Source organism: Phaenicophaeus curvirostris, chromosome 10 (genome assembly GCF_032191515.1).
Source record: "Phaenicophaeus curvirostris isolate KB17595 chromosome 10, BPBGC_Pcur_1.0, whole genome shotgun sequence".
Taxonomy (NCBI): domain Eukaryota; kingdom Metazoa; phylum Chordata; class Aves; order Cuculiformes; family Cuculidae; genus Phaenicophaeus; species Phaenicophaeus curvirostris.
In genome coordinates this window covers 21,178,519-21,197,771 of record NC_091401.1, presented here as the reverse complement: position 1 = coordinate 21,197,771, position 19,253 = coordinate 21,178,519, and the positions used below count along the sequence as shown (strand labels likewise).

At 40.5% G+C, this 19,253-nt stretch overlaps 1 protein-coding gene across 4 annotated transcripts in view; it reads right to left on the bottom strand.

Annotated features, from left to right (window-relative positions):
- The window catches only part of GOLIM4 (golgi integral membrane protein 4), a 34,476-nt gene extending 22,076 nt beyond the window's left edge, over positions 1-12,400 (bottom strand). For all 4 annotated transcript variants that reach the window (XM_069865348.1, XM_069865349.1, XM_069865350.1 and 1 more), the window contains exon 1: positions 11,982-12,400. In XM_069865348.1, the coding sequence (XP_069721449.1) occupies positions 11,982-12,168 (187 nt within the window). In that variant the 5' untranslated portion in view covers positions 12,169-12,400. The remainder of the gene's footprint in view (positions 1-11,981) is intronic.
- Between the last annotated feature and the right edge of the window lie 6,853 nt (positions 12,401-19,253).

The window sequence follows — 19,253 nt, the reverse complement described above, 5'->3', positions numbered from 1 at the left end:
CTAGCAATGTCTTAAAATAGCTCTGCAGATGGCCAAAAAGGCCTAAGAAAATCTTCCTCCAGCATCTCTCCTCTTCTAGTTCAATTACTGCTTGGTTCAGCAATGTTTTCATCTGTTCATCATGTGCAAGGTACTGAAGATATTGAGAATTAATATTTATTATTAAAGCATAGCTTCCCTATTTTATTACTTGCTCTTCTGCGGAGCAGGCTGTAGGTCAGACTTCCTAAGTACAAATAGGAGTTTATTTCCACCTGTCAGAAACTTCTCAGGCCAGAATCCAAACTACAAGGCTCTTGTTGCTACAGCAGGGAGTTTCTCCTCCTTTGCTACCAGCCTGGATATAAGATGTCCAAGTGAAAAAAATCTCAAATAAATAAAGACACTGAAAAACGTGTTTTCTATTATAGGTTTCCCAGCCTGAGGGGGTGGAGCCTATATAAGGAACCTAGCAAATTCCCACTGGTGTGATGCACCAACATGGCACTTCACAAATAATTTTTTCATAGGTGAAGATCTTAATTTTGAACTGTTCTTTCCACAAATAACTGAACTTTATTGCTATGCTATATTTAATGGAATGGCACAAAAAGGGGGAAAAAATCCTCAAGTAATGGCTAATATGCACTATTCCACAGCTGGACTAACTGCAGGTATCAGTTTAATTCTTCACATTACCTACGTAATTTAACCAGCATGAACTAACAAAGAACAACATGACTCCACAGAAGGGTGATCCAGCCTCAAGGAGCAAAGCCAAGAAACAGAGCCGGTAACATCACAGCTAATTAAAATATCTTTTGTCTTCAACAAGGAAATATTTAACAGGCCTTGAAGTAATCCCAATTAAATCAAGTCCTTGAGTTAAGATTTTTCTCATGCAGAAAGAAAAGTGGAGGAGACTTGGGGGGTACAGAGGGATGTGACGTCCTATTGCTTCTCAGGAGATTACACTACTTTGACCATTAATTGCAACACAGGAGACAATCTGAGGAAAGCAAGCTTATTTAACAGTTGTGGTTATTTCTCTTATCTTTGCTTTGCACCTCCTCACAGCAAAAAGCAACATTAGCAATTATTGTATATTTAAAAGAACGTATTTCCTATTATCAGCATTTTTGCAACCATATTACTCTGGTACTTTGGTCAGTCAGAAGTATTATTCTAGACTCTAAACTAGCCCAGCTCCTATTATATTACTTACTGGAAAACTAAGATTATGGTGGGATTTAAATATACACGATGCAAGAAATTTATTAATTTCATTGTTATTGTTTCTTACGCAATTCTGCAATCTTTCCCTGAGCTTACAGTAATACCTTTCCTCTAAAGCCAGTAGATTTCAGTAGTCTTGGCAACATTCAGTGTTATTTTCTCTCAAACTGTAGCAGAGTTGAACTGAACCAGCAGTGTGTGGTGAGCCACACTGGCACTTGTCTAGTAATGCTATGAAGGTTTGTAGAACATAGACTTGTTATAAAAATACAGTTAATTTCTGATTCTTGTCACTGCAGACAGAACCATTTAGAATGTGAGCCCATGCAAAGAGCTTTCTGCAGAGAGCAATGCATTTCCACAAGCCAAGGAAGAATCCCCTCAATGTGGGATGTAGGACAGATTTCCTAGTCCCATGACAAAACCCCAAATTTTTATCTTGGAAGACATTTCTTGACTCATCTGAGGCCAAGGCTTCATGCTGGGAGAACACATTATTAATATAGCAAGACCTTTTCCCCAAGCCTCCAGCTATGTCTGTGATTACATCAGTGTATCTGACTTCACTGATTTCACCACTGATAATCAGAAACATTATGAAACTGTGGGTAGCTCCTGGATGAGCATCAGGATTCCCCACCACAGTACAACCAATACTGGTCACAGCACACACACCACCTGTTCCAAAGATTCTCAGTTGTGAGCAATACGTGGATATTCCACTGATATTTCTAATACCTAAGAAACAACTGAAGCATTCCCACAACAAAGACTAATAAAACTGTTTTAAGAATAGGGCAATAAAACAACATTACAGAAACCATATATTTACAACTTATTGATCAAAATATTGAAGCTATTTCATATTTAATGCCCTAGGAGTTTTCTGTTTGAATTCATACAAAAAAGGACAGAAATAGCAGCCAAGATGACATGAAACAGATTGTGTGTGAGAAACAAGCATTTTTCTGACTTAATTAGGAAACAATTCTGCATACAGGCAGAGATGTATTGCTCTCATTTTGATCACCGACAACCAGAACTAGCATAGTGTGCAGTATCACAACTAGATCTACATTAAAATAAACTTCTGTGAGCTCCTAAATAAACTCATGAAGAACAAACAAGTAATAGCTTTGTCAGATTACAGCCAGTCACTGTAAAAAAGCAGAATTCCTCCTGGCAAACTAAATGAGGCATTGGCAGTTGTGCTTAAAGATAATCATTGCTTTGACTTAATTCTCTAGTCATTTACATTGCTCTCAGTATTAATAATTTGAAGTGAGCAGTTTGTCTTTACTATCTGGATCATCATATTCAGGGGTTTTGCAGTGTTTGTCACAAAGCTACCAGTGATTTCAGCTGCACAAGAAGAAAGCAGGAGCATCTCCTGCTTTCAGAGATCCTGCACCAAAACCAATCTATCAATTGAAATCACACATACAGAATCATTATCACAGAAAAGACCCACGGGATCATCAAGTCCAAACATTCCTGGAAATAAACCTGTTCGTCTAACTTAGTCAGTACTCCAATAAGAAACTAGAATTGGTGAATGGGACTTGGGCAAATAATGGAGATTTGGGTCAGACTAGCTTGAGTGCAGGGAGCTAGCTGCTGACCAGAGCAAAGTCCCACTGCCCCATGCTCCCAATACAGAGTGTTTTGACATGAATAAGACCCACCACTGCTACTGGAGCAGCTCCACAGAGTTGTAGAGACTAAGCAAATGCCTACACTTAGGCCAAATTTTAGCTGTAAACCAAGTAAGATCTATGCAAAGATAACAGAGAATTGACTACGTGCATTTTTATATATTATTTTCACTCTTGGAACAGTGGAATCTTTTCTGGGTAAATAAGAATGTACCAGAAAAACCAAAGAATAGTTTGGGAATTACCTGTATCCTGCTAGTTTACGTCATACCAAGTGTTGGAAACCCAGTAAGGCTCATAGCTGATTCCTTAATTCCGGTTGTAAGACTCCTGCTTTTAGCCCTATAAACTCCAAATCAGTCCTTGTTGTCTTGCCCAGGACAAGAATTATCACTGATGCTCTCTGTGAAGCTTGTTTTCTGTCAAGGACTTTTCACACACCAACACCGCAAAGCTTGGTAACAGACTAGACGAGGTATCAGAACTGAGAGAACTTCAAAAAGCTCTGGAACGTGTGGAGCGAGTTCAGGTAAGCAGATAAGAAAATTCACGTGCTTATCAATGCTTCAGCTTTGCATCCTCAAACAGAAAAGAGGAAATCTGAAGCACAACGTGGAGAACTGTTGCACATCTTAAAAGTTTTGCTTTGACTGCAGTTCTGGAAATGGGGGAACACTGGCAAATCTGGCACACTAATGCAGTTTTCTGCAGAAACACATGCTTTTATTCCTAAGAAATAATTGCGGTCAGCATGCAGTTGTAAGGATGACATGAAAATTAATTTCTAAGCTGGATTAAATGTCTACATTAAGTAGAACCCTTTTATTCTATCCTGCCTTACGTACTCCCTTTCTTAGATGTCAATAACACCCCTAGGACGCAACAGATTGAAAACAAATTGCAAGTAAAACATAATGATGGGTTGGGATATAGGGAGCTATTTATCATGTTGAAGTAGTAAACTGTAATAGCTGCTGCTGCTAAAATTAAAGTTTGAGAAGAGGTATTAAATGTGATTAGGTTTAATCCTTAACAGTTGGGCTTCAGACATGACTTTCATTAGGAAACAGATCACTTTTCCCATCCCAGAAAAGATCTCCTGTGGACTGCACTAAAGACTTCTTCCAACCATTATTGCCACCCATAGCTATGACATGCTGGGTCAGATTAACATCTCACCTTGCGTATGCAGTTTTCTGGACACCTATCTGTCTGCTAAAGATGTTTTTTAAAATTATGATAAATAAATATATTTCATACAAAACCTATTTAGTGATTCTAGGCCTAAATTCTTAAGGTTAGCCGATTTACTTCTAAAAAGATTCCCTTCCCTTCTCCTTTTATGATTTTCTTCTCTCCACTACTCTACCATTTTTGCCATAACACACCAGATCATTTTGAAGAAAACAAGATATTCAGAAAAGCTACATAGGTAACAGTTTCCTTCTCACATCCATCTCAATGTTTGGGCCCATTCTTTCTCTCAAAAATCATTTTAGACTTTCTTGCAATTTAATGCAGAAGTCTAGTGATCTGTCTACATGGTGCTAGGATCTACATAAAACATACATGTGTATTCAGACACTAGTGCAAAACTGACAGTGAAGAAAAACAATGTATTCTGCATATACACTCGCATCATTTTAATGGTCTCTTCTAACTGACACATACATCTGTATTTTTATCATAATGGAATACGGCAAATCCTGATGTAATAGCTACGGTTATCACCTTACAAAACTGCCAAACCACTTCCTTAAATTAGTTTTGGAGAGCTGTAACACAGGGGACTTGGAGTCAGCTACAGTTCTACGTTCATGTCATAAAGCAGAGCATAGAAATCAACAGTTTGAGTTAGTGGTTCACTTAATTTTTATTTTGTAACAGAAGATTACTGTCAAACCTCAAAATATGCATCCAAGAGTGACAGATTAACCAGAACACTGAAAATGGTACTGTTCAGGACAGTGGCATGGATAGGGACAGATTGCTTACTATGCCCTCTAGGAGCACAGAGAGGCCACACTTCTCTCAGCATCTCTGTAATTACACCCTGAAAATACTGCCAAACACTGGGATCTGAGTCACCTCAGGAAAATAAGATACTAGGCTAATTTCAGATAGCTTAAGGGTAAAAATGTAGAAGAAGAGGTGGAGTAATTGTAGTTTCTTTTATTTCATAATTAAAGATACATAGCAGAAAATCTCGGGAAGTTTGATTTCTGCTGGATCACCAGAAAAAGATGAAAACTGCATTCAGCTCAGAAGACCTTTCTTTAAAGCAGGAACAGCATCCAAAACAGCCTGAATTCCTTAAGTGCTTACCCTGGGTTCCAACATGATTGGAAATTCATGCCCCTGAATCCCAAAAATCCCAAGAAAAATCATCCAACAAAAGATTCTACCTTAATTAGTTGTTCTGCTAGGTCATTTTTTCAGCAATCTGAATTATTATTTTTCATTACCATTAAATCTCAAAATCGCACCTGACTTTTAGCAGGACAGATGTGATTACTTTTTGTATGTAAGGATCCTATTCCAAAATGAGTAAAGTGAACTGTATTAGCCACAAATTGCTGGCAGTGTCCTCACTACTACATAAGAGATGCTATAAGGCACACTGAAATCTGACTGCGGGTGGAAACCTGACTCATGAGGTTGCCCCACCCAGATACACAGGCTAAGAAGCCTGTACCCTGCCCAGCAAAAACAACCAGCCCAATGAGACAACGCATTTGGAACGTTGTATTTAATACTTCAGAATTCAATTAGTTCTGCTCATGTAGGAAGTAAGGAAGTAATTCAACTCTGTTGTTTAGGCTTTGTTTTTAACCATAAAGCAACAATTGTAACTCCACCACTCCAGGAGTACCTAACTCTCAGATTCAAACTTTAAAGTTTTGTCAGTATAACCATAAAGTCTCAACCACCCTGCAACGTGTGCTTAGGACGGCCAAATATCACGTAAACTATGTTGACTACAGGCTTTCAGTTTGCAGCAGTTTTCAGTTCATGATCATGGATGCTTCATCCTCTGCTTCTCTGCTGGTCTGCCTCCAACAAAGCTGATGACATTTCAGGTGATGCAGAAGCTGCTGTCAAACCTTTGCCTGCTAAGAATATGTGACAAGACAACTGTCAAGGAAGCCAGAATGCAAACTCACCAAAGCATCTATCCATCTTGGCTTCTTCCTCCTCTCCAGCTCTGAAGGTTCATAAACCCAAAGAAATCACTCCCTCACGATCTTTAAAAGGTTCAAATCATCATCAGTAACAAATAGTTTCAGGGTATTGGCTATATCTTGCATCAGGATATTGGCTATGAGGTCCAATATTAAACTGGGGCAGGTGGGATATGCAACAAAACCAAGGGAACAAAACCATCCTATTACCTCATGCTGTTTAATATTAATTCAGACTACATGCTCCATCATCTTCAGACCAAATCCCAGCTTGGGGGCAGATACAACATTGCAGCACAGGTAGAAATTTATCTTGAAGTATTAAGTCCACAAGGAAAGCGATTTAAGGGCATCTGGGCATGTAGTACAGGAATGAAAGAAAAGCATAAGTAAGTACAGGCATTTGCTCAATTTATCTTCCCAGTCATAGAATTCAGCTGCTGGGACTCTCACTCACTGGAAGGAACAAACAAGCTCCCTGGGTTAATTGAACTGAACAAAGCTGTAACACCCTTCCTGTACTATCATAACCTGAAATCTTCACGTTGTGCTGCAAAACAGACATCTGTCTACCTAAATATCATTCTATACATACGGATATGTATGCATACATATTTGTACACATACAAATGCACGTATTAATATATATTTATAGTATATATATCTTCCATACTAAAATTTTGCACTAATTATTTCCAACATTTAATGTACTTTAAGAACGTTAAGTATCCAGCAGAAAAGGTGAATGGAAGTACAAAAGAGAGATTCTTAGATGAGGTTACAAACCTCAACATACCATTTCAGGATTCCAGGTAGCAGAATTGGCATCACCTTTTTTGCCATTTCATGCAGTACTGTACTTGGTTTTGAAGTACACCTGCATGCCATTAGTACACACAGAACTAACATCTGCTATTACAGGGCTACCACAGGTCTTTCAGATACAACAGCAACAAAACACAATCAAAATAAGCCCTGTACTGTTACGTTCAATCTGAAACCAAAAGGAATCACAGGGATTCAGACCGTTGTTGTTATGGGGAACAACCAAACCATACAGGAGCTGCATAGATGTAGCTCTATTTTTACAATACATGTGAAAAATACACCACCAAAGGTACAGTCAGTTCTTCCTAGCTCTGCCAATTTAAGGTACAAGTTTAAATACAGTACTATAACAGAGGTGCGAGATAATGAAGAACATGCACATATGTATGTATTTCACTAAGAACAGCTTTGGCACCTAAACTGTCAGCAGGAGACAGATATAATAAATATTCACCACTAAAGTTAAACAGAACTATGATCTAGTACTGTGATGTATTATGCAAGTCTCGATACGCAGAGCTGCTATAGGTCTGATCAACTTCTAGGTGACCTCTAAGGAGGGACCTCAGTTTAGAACAAGGGGCACAATAGGCACAGAGGAATTCTACATTTGTTTTTCAGATGGTGCTTTCTAGCACCTGACTGGATACCTTTGAAGAAATCCACATTTTGTCTGCAGCAGGGCAAACTCTCAGCTCTCAAATTTGAGCCCCTACTGAGTCGGCTCCCAAGATTACAGTATGATCTCAGACTGCAGAGATTGCTTAAAGCCATCAGATACATTAGGACTCTAAGAGAAAAAGCAGGAAAGTTAAAGCAGTAAAAGGCACTAAACATAGGCTGTTATTAGGATTAGGGATTAGAATAGATTAAACAGATTAAAATAGTACTCAAGGAGTTACTTAATACCCAGAGGATGAGAAGACAGAAGCAGTATGGGCTAAAAAGACATTTGTAGATATATTCAATCTTGACGCAAAGATACTTTCAGGTGCATCTTCAGCTGCCTACGTGTATCTGTTCCAGGAACTGAAATCTGTTGCTATATAGCTGATAGCTTAAGACTTCATCTGACACATCTTTTAGGAGGCAAACAGCATCAAGGGGTTTTTTATCATTAAGAAATACTAAACAAGATTATGTTCATGATTTAAACATATAATGTCAGAGAATTAGATTTAAAAAATAATCAGCTTACTGGGAAGATTAGCTTCTCTGAGCGACTTTACAGATAATAATGACTGCAGGTTTTATAGCAGCCAAGAAATTTTGTGTCATCTCGACATTTTTGCCTCCAGTATTCCCATTATGGGTCACAAAAGCAGCCCTACTTTCTCCATGCCCATCAGAATTTTGTTAAAGAGATAAAAAAGCTGGAGTCTGGCATTCTTTTGCCAGACACACTGGCAGTTTAGCTTTCAACTAAAGAAGTACTCTACAACATAAGAGGAGGGTGACCCAGCCTCTGCACACCGGTTATTCTTATCATGTTCCCAAAGTCTGCTGTCCTTCCAATTGTACTCCGGTCTTATTTCAAGAGGCGCGAATACTTCAGTTGAGTATCTGAAGCCGTGAAGACCAGGAAAAGAAGAACTCCCTGCAACAAGAGTCTTACACAGCCCTCTTCAGATCAGGTGCATGGGCTAAACAACTTAGACAACAACTTTCTGCACTTTTTCAGTAATCTGTACATTCTACCTTGGTAGATGAGAGCACCAGTTCCTCACATGTACAGAGGATTTAGCCTGCTTCATTTGCTGTGTTTGAGCAAAACAAGGCAATGAAAAAGATAAAAATCTGAAACAACTGGCTTTAGAAACAAACCAGAAAGCACTGCTCATTCAGGTAGGACGAACTGGCAAGTACCTAAAAGAAGGTTCTTACATCCTACATTAATGAAAAAACAAAGAACTGTACAGAGAGAGAAAAATAGTAGAGGGGACTGCAGAAAGTGAAGGAAGCTACACTCTGAGCTACCTCTGAGGATCCTTCTTCAGATTTTGAGTAGACCAAAGGCATGCAGGTCCAAACTATGACCTTATACATAAGCTTAGGAGTTGCCTGTGATTCTTAAAGCATTTCACAAATCAACTCAAGTTTCACCCAGAAGCCTTAACAGTGTTCCTCTGTGTACAATCAAGAAAGCAACTGTCTTTATAGGCCCCTGCAGTCACAACAAAATCCAAGCAAAATTCAGAAAACATGCAGTATTTCACTGTCACCCAAGTCTTTTAAATCCAGTTGGCCTTCCAAGAGCACAGTCAGCCTGGCACGCTACAGCCTCGGAATCCTCAAAAGGACAACTTCAAGAAGTTGCCCTTTTTTTTTTTTTAGGAAAAAAAATAAATTAAAACAGTAAAAGCCTACTGATGAAATGTTTGTTCAGGAAACAGAAGTCCAAGGTTCAGTTTTCTCCTCAGCTTGTAATAAGCTTTAAAGTCTTATTTAACCATTCAGATGAGAGCTGTAAACACTAAGAAACCAACCACTGTTGATATAGCACCTCTTTTCCTCCTGGCAATGCTATGTCAGTGACCTGTCCCTTTAACTGGTTCCTGTTAAAAATACTCCAGAATTCTCCCATCACACTCCAGGCCCCAAAGTTACCTATAGACCCCTGTCTACATTGCATGGAAAAGATAAGTTGCACTGCTTCAGCAGTGACACATTTTGTTGTTCTTAGAAAAGAATAAACTCAAAGAATAATCTCTTGTGTGATTAAGGACAGCAAAGAGATGTAGCCTAGATATTCCCAGAGGATATGTTTGTGGGTTTCTTTGTTTGGTAACAGAAACATTGTTGATTTTAAATCCAGGCCATTTCAAATCAGAAGTTCAAAGTGCAGTCAGATACTGCACCTGCAAATACAGGATTTTTCTGTCAGCATTTTATGTTGTTTCAAAGTCTCCATTTAAAGAAAATTCGTTCCTGTTGTTCCATGTTAAAGAGTTAATAATAGGAAAGTTTCAGAAATTCTTTTTGTGTTGTACATCGCCAGTTAGCACAGTGCTTGTGTACCTCCAGGTGAGTTGGGCACAGGCACGGATTCTGAATTCTCTATCTTCTTCTCACAAATAAACTGGTGCTGCAGAAGTCCAAGTGATTACACAGGGCAGGCCATCTCACAAAGAGTCTTTAAATGTACAGAGAAAGACAGGGAAAAGTTTCTCTCTAGCTCACCAAGCTCAAACCCTCCAAAGTCCTTAGGCGCCTAGCTTCCATTTACTTCAGTGGGAGACAAGGCAACTAATGCTTGCTGCTAGTAGGCCTCTGGGCTCTAAGCCTCACTCTCTTTTAGGTATACTTGCTATTGCCGTAATACAGAAAAAAAACGCTAAAGAACCTATGTTATTTTTACATTACATTTAAAAAAAAAACACACCAGAAACCAAAAGAACTCCAAGGTTTACTGTTACCATACCAGGCATAGATAAGATCTCCTGCTTAATAGGCTTGATATGGCATGCATCCCAGAACCATGTGAATTTACTGCACTGATAATCAAATGTGTTAATGTTTCTCATTGATACACTGAAACAAGAAAATACTTCTATAAAATGCAGCACTGTCACTGCTTTCATCAACTATCAGTTGCCTGCTGCTGCCGTGAACTTGCTTAGATAGATGATGGCTACTCAAAATTATGTTTCAGATATGGAAAGTTTAAACTCACAGGCCAGACTCACTGTACCTGATCAAGAGAATTTCTCCCCTCTGTCAGGATAAAGGTTGCTGCAAGCTCCTCTTTGGTACAGCCAGAGGAACAGAAAAAGCTAACTTGTTGAATTTTAGCTGGAGAACAAGATGTTCCTGTGTCCTCTTCAAATTCTGTTGGCAAATATACAGACTAGCAAAAGTAGCCCTTTAGCCATCTGCCACATATCCATCTCTCAGCCAAACTTTTACACCTTTTACGTGACAATGAAGGTTTCTGTCAAATTTTTCCATGGCATTACCTGGAAATGGCCTGAAATTTAAATACTAAGTAATGACGGTCTCAGATCACAGCTAAACATATTCAAGTAACAAATTGCTGTAAGAATCTAACAGCATTAGCCCCTAATTCTGTGCTCTCTGCATAAAGACTATATGCTTCTAGTAATGCTTCCACAGTGAAAAGTAAGGTTGAAGATCACCCTGAAGTTAAGTACAGTAATAGCTGCTAGAGCATACCACGCATTTCTCAAAACTGTACAGAACAGGAATAGAACTCTTTAGAGTTTTGAAAGTTGGTTTTGGACTTTGTATATGCTGACCTGATAACCTTGCACTTGACAATCAGAGAGGCAGTCAGGTCCTGCATTTCCTAGACCACTGATGCTTTTCACATATACCTCTGCTGCTTTGCAATTGATTCCTGGACACACAGATGTCAGATATCAGCAGCTTTTCATCTTCAAGTACAGAAGACCTACATTTGGTGCATTCTTAAACCAAGATAAACAAGGGTCCGTATCCATGTGGCAACTTTAAGCCGTGAAATTCAAAGTTGATTCCAAAAGTAATAGCACAGCCTCATCCAAATAACTTATTTGAACTTTACTTTCAAATTAGTCTTTAAAAGAACGCTTTGTTAGAATACATATCTCCTCCATCCTGGAACTATTTAAAGCTTATGCTGCCAGCAACTGCAGCCTTGCATTTTTGCAGCTGAATGTTCTCTTAGTAGCATAAAATTAATACTGCTAAGACTACGCAGAATCACGCAAAGGTCCTAGAACTGGACACGGTCTGTTAGATGAACTGCAGGCAGCGTGCCTGTCTTTTTTGTTTACACCAGGAATCGGAAAGTGATGCGAAGTCCTTTGGGAATAAGAGCCACTCTGTAAAACGTGTGGGATTGAGGGGGAGAGCAAGAGCTCTCTAGGAGCCCGTGACATAAACTCACCCTGACTGCAGCAGGACTAGGATCCTCCCCACAGTCAGAGATCAAAACCCCACAGGCTGGAAAGAGGGAGAGAGAGAAGGAGCGGAAGCGCATAAGGAGCAAAACTTTGTGAGAGGTTGGACAGCTGGAGCCCAGACTTCCCCAAAAGACGAGGAGGAAGAGGAGGAGGAAGATGCTCTGGAAGCCTTAGGAAAGGGCAGCAGAGGGAAGTACCTTGTAACTGAGCCGAGAGGGACTCTTGATGCTGCTGGTACTTGACGGCCGTGGCCTCAGCCTTCCTCAGCTGGCCCTGCAGCTCGTAGTAGAGCATCGCCCCGTAGAGGAAGCCGAACACCACGGTCAGCAGCAAGAGGGTCTGGAAAATCCGCTTCTGTTTTCGGGAGCACATGCCGTTGCCCATGTCGGGGGTCCCGCGGGCTCCCGCCCCTCGCGGCTCTAGCAGCGGGCGGCTGGCGGCGGCACCGGAGGCCCCGGGAGGAGGAGGAGGAGGAAAAGGAGGAGGAGGAGAACGGCGGGGAGGAGGGCGCTGCGCGGCGGCGCGGAGCCGGCGCGGCTCATGCCGCGGCCGCGGGAGGGCCGGCCCCCGCCTCGCCGCCCCGGCCCCCCTGCTCTCCTGCACCCGCCGCCAACCGGAGCAGGAACAAAGGCAGCGCCCCCCTCCCTGACTCCTCGGCTCCGCCTGGGCGCGGCCGCCCCGCCGCGGCGCCCCTCGGGGCAGGAAGCGCCGCTCCGCGCGCCCCCATTGGGCCCGGCCGCGGAGCGATCCCCGCCGCGGGGCCGAAGCGCATTGACCGCGCCGCGTGTCCGTCCGCGCCGCTGCCCGCCACCCGCGCTCTAGCGAGGGGAGCGGGGAACCAGCTCTTGGGGGGGTCGGTGGGGAGTTGTAGACAGCAAGAATCTTTCTAATGCAAACCTGGGAAACATAGAGTCACAGAATCGTAGAATCACAGACTCTTAGAACCACAGAGTCATAGAATCTTAGAATCACGTGACGGTAGAATCACAGAATCCTAGAATCAGAGTCATGGAATCTTCGAATCACAAAATTGTAGAATCACAGAATCATAAAATCACGGGATCATAGAAACACAGAATCATAGAAACACAGAACTGTAGAATCCTAGAATCACAGCCTCTTAGAATCACAGAATCTTAGAATCACAACATCTTAGAATCATTGAAACACATTATCTTATAAACGTGGAATCACGGACCCTTAGAATCAAAGAATCATAGAATCACAGAACCCTAGAATCATAGAATAATACAATCATAGAATGGGTTGGGTTGGAAGGGACCTCAAAGCCCATCCAGTTCCACCTCCGCCTGCCAGATCAGGGTGCTCAAAGCCCCATCCAACCTGGTCTTGAGCACCTCCAGTGAGGGGGCATCCAGAATTTCCCTGGGCAGCCTGTGCCAGTGCCTCACCACCTTCATCGTGAAGAATTTCTTCCTAATGTCCAGTCTAAATCTCCCCCCTTCAAGTTAAAGCCATTCCTCCTCATCCTGTCACTACAGGAACTTGCAGAAAGTACCTCCCCAGCTACCTGAAAGGAGGTTGTAGTGAGGTAGGTATTGGTGTCTTCTCCTGAGTAACAAGTGATAGGATGATCAGAAATGGCCTCAAGTTGCATCAGGGGAGTTTTAGATTGTGTATTAGGAAAAATGTCTTTACTGAAAACGTGGTGAAGCACTGGAAAAGGCTGCCCAGGGAAGTGGTGGAGTCACGATCCCTGGAGATGTTCAAAAAGTGTGTAGACATGGCACCCTGGGACATGGTTTAGTAGCCGTGGTGGTTTGGGCTGGCAGTTTGACTTGATGTTTAAGAGGCCTTTTCCAACCTTAACAATTCTATGGGTCTATGATTCTATGATCTTTCTCATAGGTCGTTGACCATGGTTTGTTTCAGGGCGGAGGTGGTGCACATCGCAGCCTGTGCTGCTCTCCATCTTCTCCTTCTCCCAACACTCGGTTTGCTGGAGCATTCAAGTTAAGGCAAAGGGTCTGTTTGTGCCCATGCTGCGCTTCCACATACCACTCTCATGTATAAGAAGATGAGACAGGTCATATGGCATCTATGCATACCCAGCATCACTTCAGAATTAGCACAACTAGACCTCTCTTTGCTAGTGCATTTTATTGCAGGGAAAAAAATTACAACCAAAGCAAATAAGCAAAAAAAAAAATGGAAGACATGCTCCAAATTTCTTTTTTTCTACATATATCTTACTCATTGATCTGTGTTTTTCACAGGCATTTTTCTAGGTTAAAAGAAAAACTACATTAAAGGCGCTTAAAAATTTGTTATTCAAATATAAATTGTAATTAATACACATCAGTACCACAAGCTGGTATGAATTCTATCTAAATGTGTTTTGAATTTATATTTGTTGACTTTCTAATTCAACAGAAGGCCTTGCTCTCCATTTGAAGACTGAAGTGTTCAGAATCACAAATTACACAAACAGGAAAAAAATGATAATTGCTTTGAATACTGATACTTTTTTAAAAATCGTATTATTTTCCCTTGCCTTTAAAAAGCTTCCTGAAGCTCTTGAAGTTACATTTTAAAATTTTGTTCAAAACCATAACGTTTCAAATTGAGTTGTCTTCATGCAGGTTTACAGTTTCCATCTCTTTCACAAAGCAGTCCCAGTAGGTTTCTTAGTATCACCCACTATCAGCTTCCCTGCCTTTTCCAGAACCCTTCCTAAATGTCTAGTGTGTCCTCGCATTGCCAGGCTCCTCAGGCTGAGCGCAGTTAAATAGAATGAGCTAATTCTCTACTTCTAGTCTGAGGCTTAGAAATCATTGAAGATGATTTCTCTTTCAGTATTGCAGCTATTCAAATTACAACACTTGGCTCACCAGCAACTTTGTCTGAATATGGTAGTCACTTTGGGTTAGCGTTATGATGAATAGACATCATAAATTTAAGAGAACACTGAATTAATGTCATTATTTAATACCTATTCCAAATACATTTAATTGATTACGTTGTAAATATACTTTATCTGCTTGTAGAAATTGACAATATCATTAACAAATGCTGAGGAAATAGCAAATGAGTATCTCCTTTTGCTTTATCAAATATTACTTATATTCAGTAATAGCTGGTCATATATCTCCTCTTCAATTTATGTAAATTGTGATTCTTCATCAGCAAACCAATTAGAGTTAAAATGAGGAGTATATTGGGAGCAAGGGACTATTAGATGAAGCTATTAGGCAAATTTGAATTGGAAGTCCCAAAATAGAAAGGTTTGGACCTAAAAGAGACATTAATATATTGCAAAGCATTGGATTAGTTGTTAGGAGAGGACTGTTACTTTGACTAATCACTGAATAAGTTATTGATGTTATCAGGAAAGATTGAGGATAAGTGCTTACTGAGCTATGTTGAACCATGGGAAGCATGCTCGGAGGCATGAGCAGGCGTTTATACGCACCTGTTTATCATCTCTAACTGAATTTCTTAAGCAAATGAGACTTGTGCAATCAAACTGTCTGTCAGTTTGTGCCTTGCAAGGACAAGCAGTTGGTCAACTCATTGGCCTATTTCAGACAAATTTAACTGGATGGTAGAAACGTTGAGCAAAATGAAATCCTTACACGCTTTGAGAAATTAGAGGAGCAATATACAAGGTATAACCCTGTCAGTTCCCTGGAAAGAAAGGCTACATGTGCTCAGACTTAATTGGACAATAGAGAACCTATTCAGGGGAGAGATGTTAGAAATATCCTATTTCTTTGGAATATGGGACCTCATCATCAACTGCAGGATGTGGGTAGCTGGTCTTCAGTAAGGTCAGACATCACAGAACCACATGGGTTTTTTGTTTCCTTGGTTTGTTTTCCTCCTCTTAATGTAATTCTCTTGTCTTTTCTTTCACCTTTTCGCTGTCAGTTTTACCAAGCTTAATTCCGCGATTGTTTTCCACTTTCTAATAAAAATGATCATTGAACAGCTTTCAGTCTTTTGGGAATGGTCCAATGGACACAGCAGTTAAATAGATCAGGCTGCGGAGCTTCTATTTTTTTTAATTCTACCAACCAATGGATTGGGGATTCAAAGTGATGGAAATGTACAGTGAAGGTTGTCCCATACAAGTCACATTGCCAGAAGTTAAGGAATGTACTGGCAAGGCGCATGTTATTACCTCTCCAGCTACAAAGTACATTCCAGCTGCAGCTGTTTAGCCAAGAATGACCTTTCGATCCAGTGACTGAAGGTTACTAATGCGTACAAAGATTGTTTTAACACTCAGTGTCATTTATTAGTGGTTAGGAGCTGACAGAATAAAAAGATTGAACTTGAAGAGGTGAATGCTCCTGGGAAAATTGGATTTATCATTGCTTGAGGTCACAGTTTATGACATTAGGGGAAGCTTTTCATAGCTGACTTATCAGCTGCCTGTGTCTGAGTGTCCAGCTTAAGTAATCAGTTGAACTCGGTTTGCTGATGTCCTAATTCGAGGTGGTTTAATATAGTAAGTGCTTTGCTATTAATATTCTGAAAAAAACCCCAAACATAAAGTATTCCAAACCGGACATTCAAAGGTAGCACAGCTTTGCCTGGTGCCTCTGTTCTGGCTGTAGATCAGTAAACAATGACTGACTTCTACCCCATGGGTGCATGTAAAGAGACATTTTTCTAAATCACTCAGCATTCGTGGCAAGTGTGGGAATAAAGCACTGGTCATAAAATTCTGCATAGGTACATGGAATAATCTAAGCAGCATTCCATACTGAGGTGAGGAGGTGTGGTTGCTGCTGGAGGTGAGTAAGGAAACTTAGGCTGAGACTGCAAGTGTCTTGTTTCTGGTGCTTCCTGACTTCAATAGTCTTGTCATTTTACTGCCTCCAAAACATTATGCTTTGTAAATAATAAATGAAGGTAAGCAGATGCATTAAAATGTACGGTTGTTTTAATAGAAGTAGGAAGTAATGAAGCTATCTATGCCCCAGATCTACAAATTCACTGAGTGTAATACATCTAGGATGCACTTGGAGTTGCTGTACATTACTTTACATAATTGCTGTACAGTCACCACAGATGAACTTCCGTGGGCTGTACTCAAGTGTGTTCTGTGTTGAAGCTATTAATCACCTGTCAAGGCAGAACCGCTTCTAAGAAACATTGGAATTTGATCAGCCTTTCACTGCACACCCCAGAAAAAAACTCCACATACTATTACATACTCTGTTGTTCTTAGCATGACAGCTACCATAAAAACTGGTAGTAAACACTTAAAACAAATATTAGGATCCCAAGTCATTTAAATACCATGTGAATCATGAATTGACTTTAAACAATGGTCCAATGAGTCACCTTATAAGAAACTTGCAGTTGGAAATGCCTGTGTTCCCAAGGACTTTACAAAAAAAGAAAAATAATAATGCTCGAGTGTTAATGATAACATGAATAATCTTGCCATGAAGGGGCTGGATATTTGAACCTTTAAGCACTTATCTAACGATATGTTATTTGCATAGAAGAGAAGTGCTCCGGGACAGGGATCTGGGTGTATTTTAGTTCTGTGTTTAGTTTATACTGTAGATCAATCTGAACCACTAAGTGAGATGGAAACAACAATAATGCTCGGTCTGCCCCATGCAGGTGGTTGTTTTGCAGTTTGGGCAACTACACATAAAAGACACGGGGCTGTGCCTGCAGTGAAGTGGGAACAGGAACAAAATATGACTGCTGGGGGAGCATCCTGCAAATATAAGAAGAGTTAGGACACAGGAGTCTGGTGATAGAGTGTTGGGAAATATTGTGTCTTACCTGAAAAATTTTGCGAGGGAAGCAGGCTTCCCTGTGTTATTGTTTCAAAAGATACCAGTTGCATTCCGTATTTTATGAGTTAGAGGAAAATGTTGAGCTTAGGAACGCTGACTGCAAACATTGTTTTTTCTGATATGTAGAATAATCCCCAGTGACTACCTTTTCCGGGTGCATTTCCCATTGGGCTGTCCAGACTAGAGGCCATGGCAGATGGAAGAGTAAATAGGTCAGTGAATTTTGAATTGTTCCATACCCTGCTTTTTCCAGTCTTGTCGGACTTGTCTATTTTTTCACAATCTTTTGGTTTTTCAGCACCTGAATAAAAGCCAGGGTCTGATATCCTACAGCTGTAAAATTGTCTGGCCTACCAGAAAAGAGAAATCTCATCTTCGTAGTTGTTTCCATTATCATTGCACTGCAAGATAAGGTAGTGATTGATGAACTAATCTAAATGTCACTGATGTTTACATCTGTGATATCTTTGTGAGTCTTTAAGGATCTGAAATGAAGATTTCAGGCAGAGTTTGGAAAGAACTGTTTACTTTATAGATTAATTCAAGGAGAGAAAACAAGCAGTCAGGAATTTATGTATAAAATTTTAAGAAATGTAGGTAAAGGTCTTTAAATGAGATTTAAATGAACTCGGGACTTTAACAGCCATATTCACATTCATTTTTACCTTCATGGGTGTGCCATCTCCATTAGTGATATTACCATGGCCCACTAGACTCAGTAATAGAAGCTGTTTTTCCAGTCATTTAGAGTCGTCTCTGCATTGTAGTATTATTTTAATTTTAGTTATTTACTTCAAGCTTTTGTGCTTGTTGTGGTTTTAACCCCAGCCAGCAACTAGGACCACGCAACTGCTGTTTCGCTCCCCACCCACCTCCAGTGGGATGGGGAGGAGAATCAAGGGAAGAAGAAAACCCATGGGTTGAGATAAAGACAGTTTAATAGGACAACAAAGGATGAGCAAATAAGGTTAATAATAATAATCATAATAGAATATACAAAGCAAGTGATGTGAAATGAATTGCTCACTGCTCAACAACTGATACCCAGCCTGTCCTCAAGCAGCAATCTCTGAGCAGTGAACCCTAGACTGGGCCAGCTTCCCATTTATATGCTGATCATGACAGTTACAGGGTATCAAATACCTCTTTGGCTGCTTGAGGCAGCTGTCTGGCTATGCTCCTTCCCAGCTTCTTTGAGACTTGCTCACTAGCAAAGCATAGGAAACTGAAGAAGTCCTTGATTTCTTAGCGACAACTGGAAACATCAGTATATTATCAACATTCTTCTCATACTAAACCTACAAAACAGCACCTGCTAGGAAGAAGATTAACTCTGTCTCCAGACAAGCATAAGCATTACCTGGCAGCAACTAAAACTACATGTGTTATCAACATCACTCTCATCCTACATTCAAAACACAGCAGCTACTGGGAAGAAAATTAACTCTGTCCCAGCTGAAACCAGGACAGTGCTGCTTTTATAGCCAGGAAAATGTGCACAGGCTTCTCTCACAATGCATGACTATCTATTGTTGGTCTTGGAAGTGCCTTACTGTTACACTACAAAATAAATTTAGTTCCAGTGCAAAGGAATTTTACCGATTCTTTGGAGGAACAGGGAAGAGTATAGAGGAGTGGAGAAAATAGCTGAATTTGAAAAAGACCTGTCAGAAAAAAATGAAG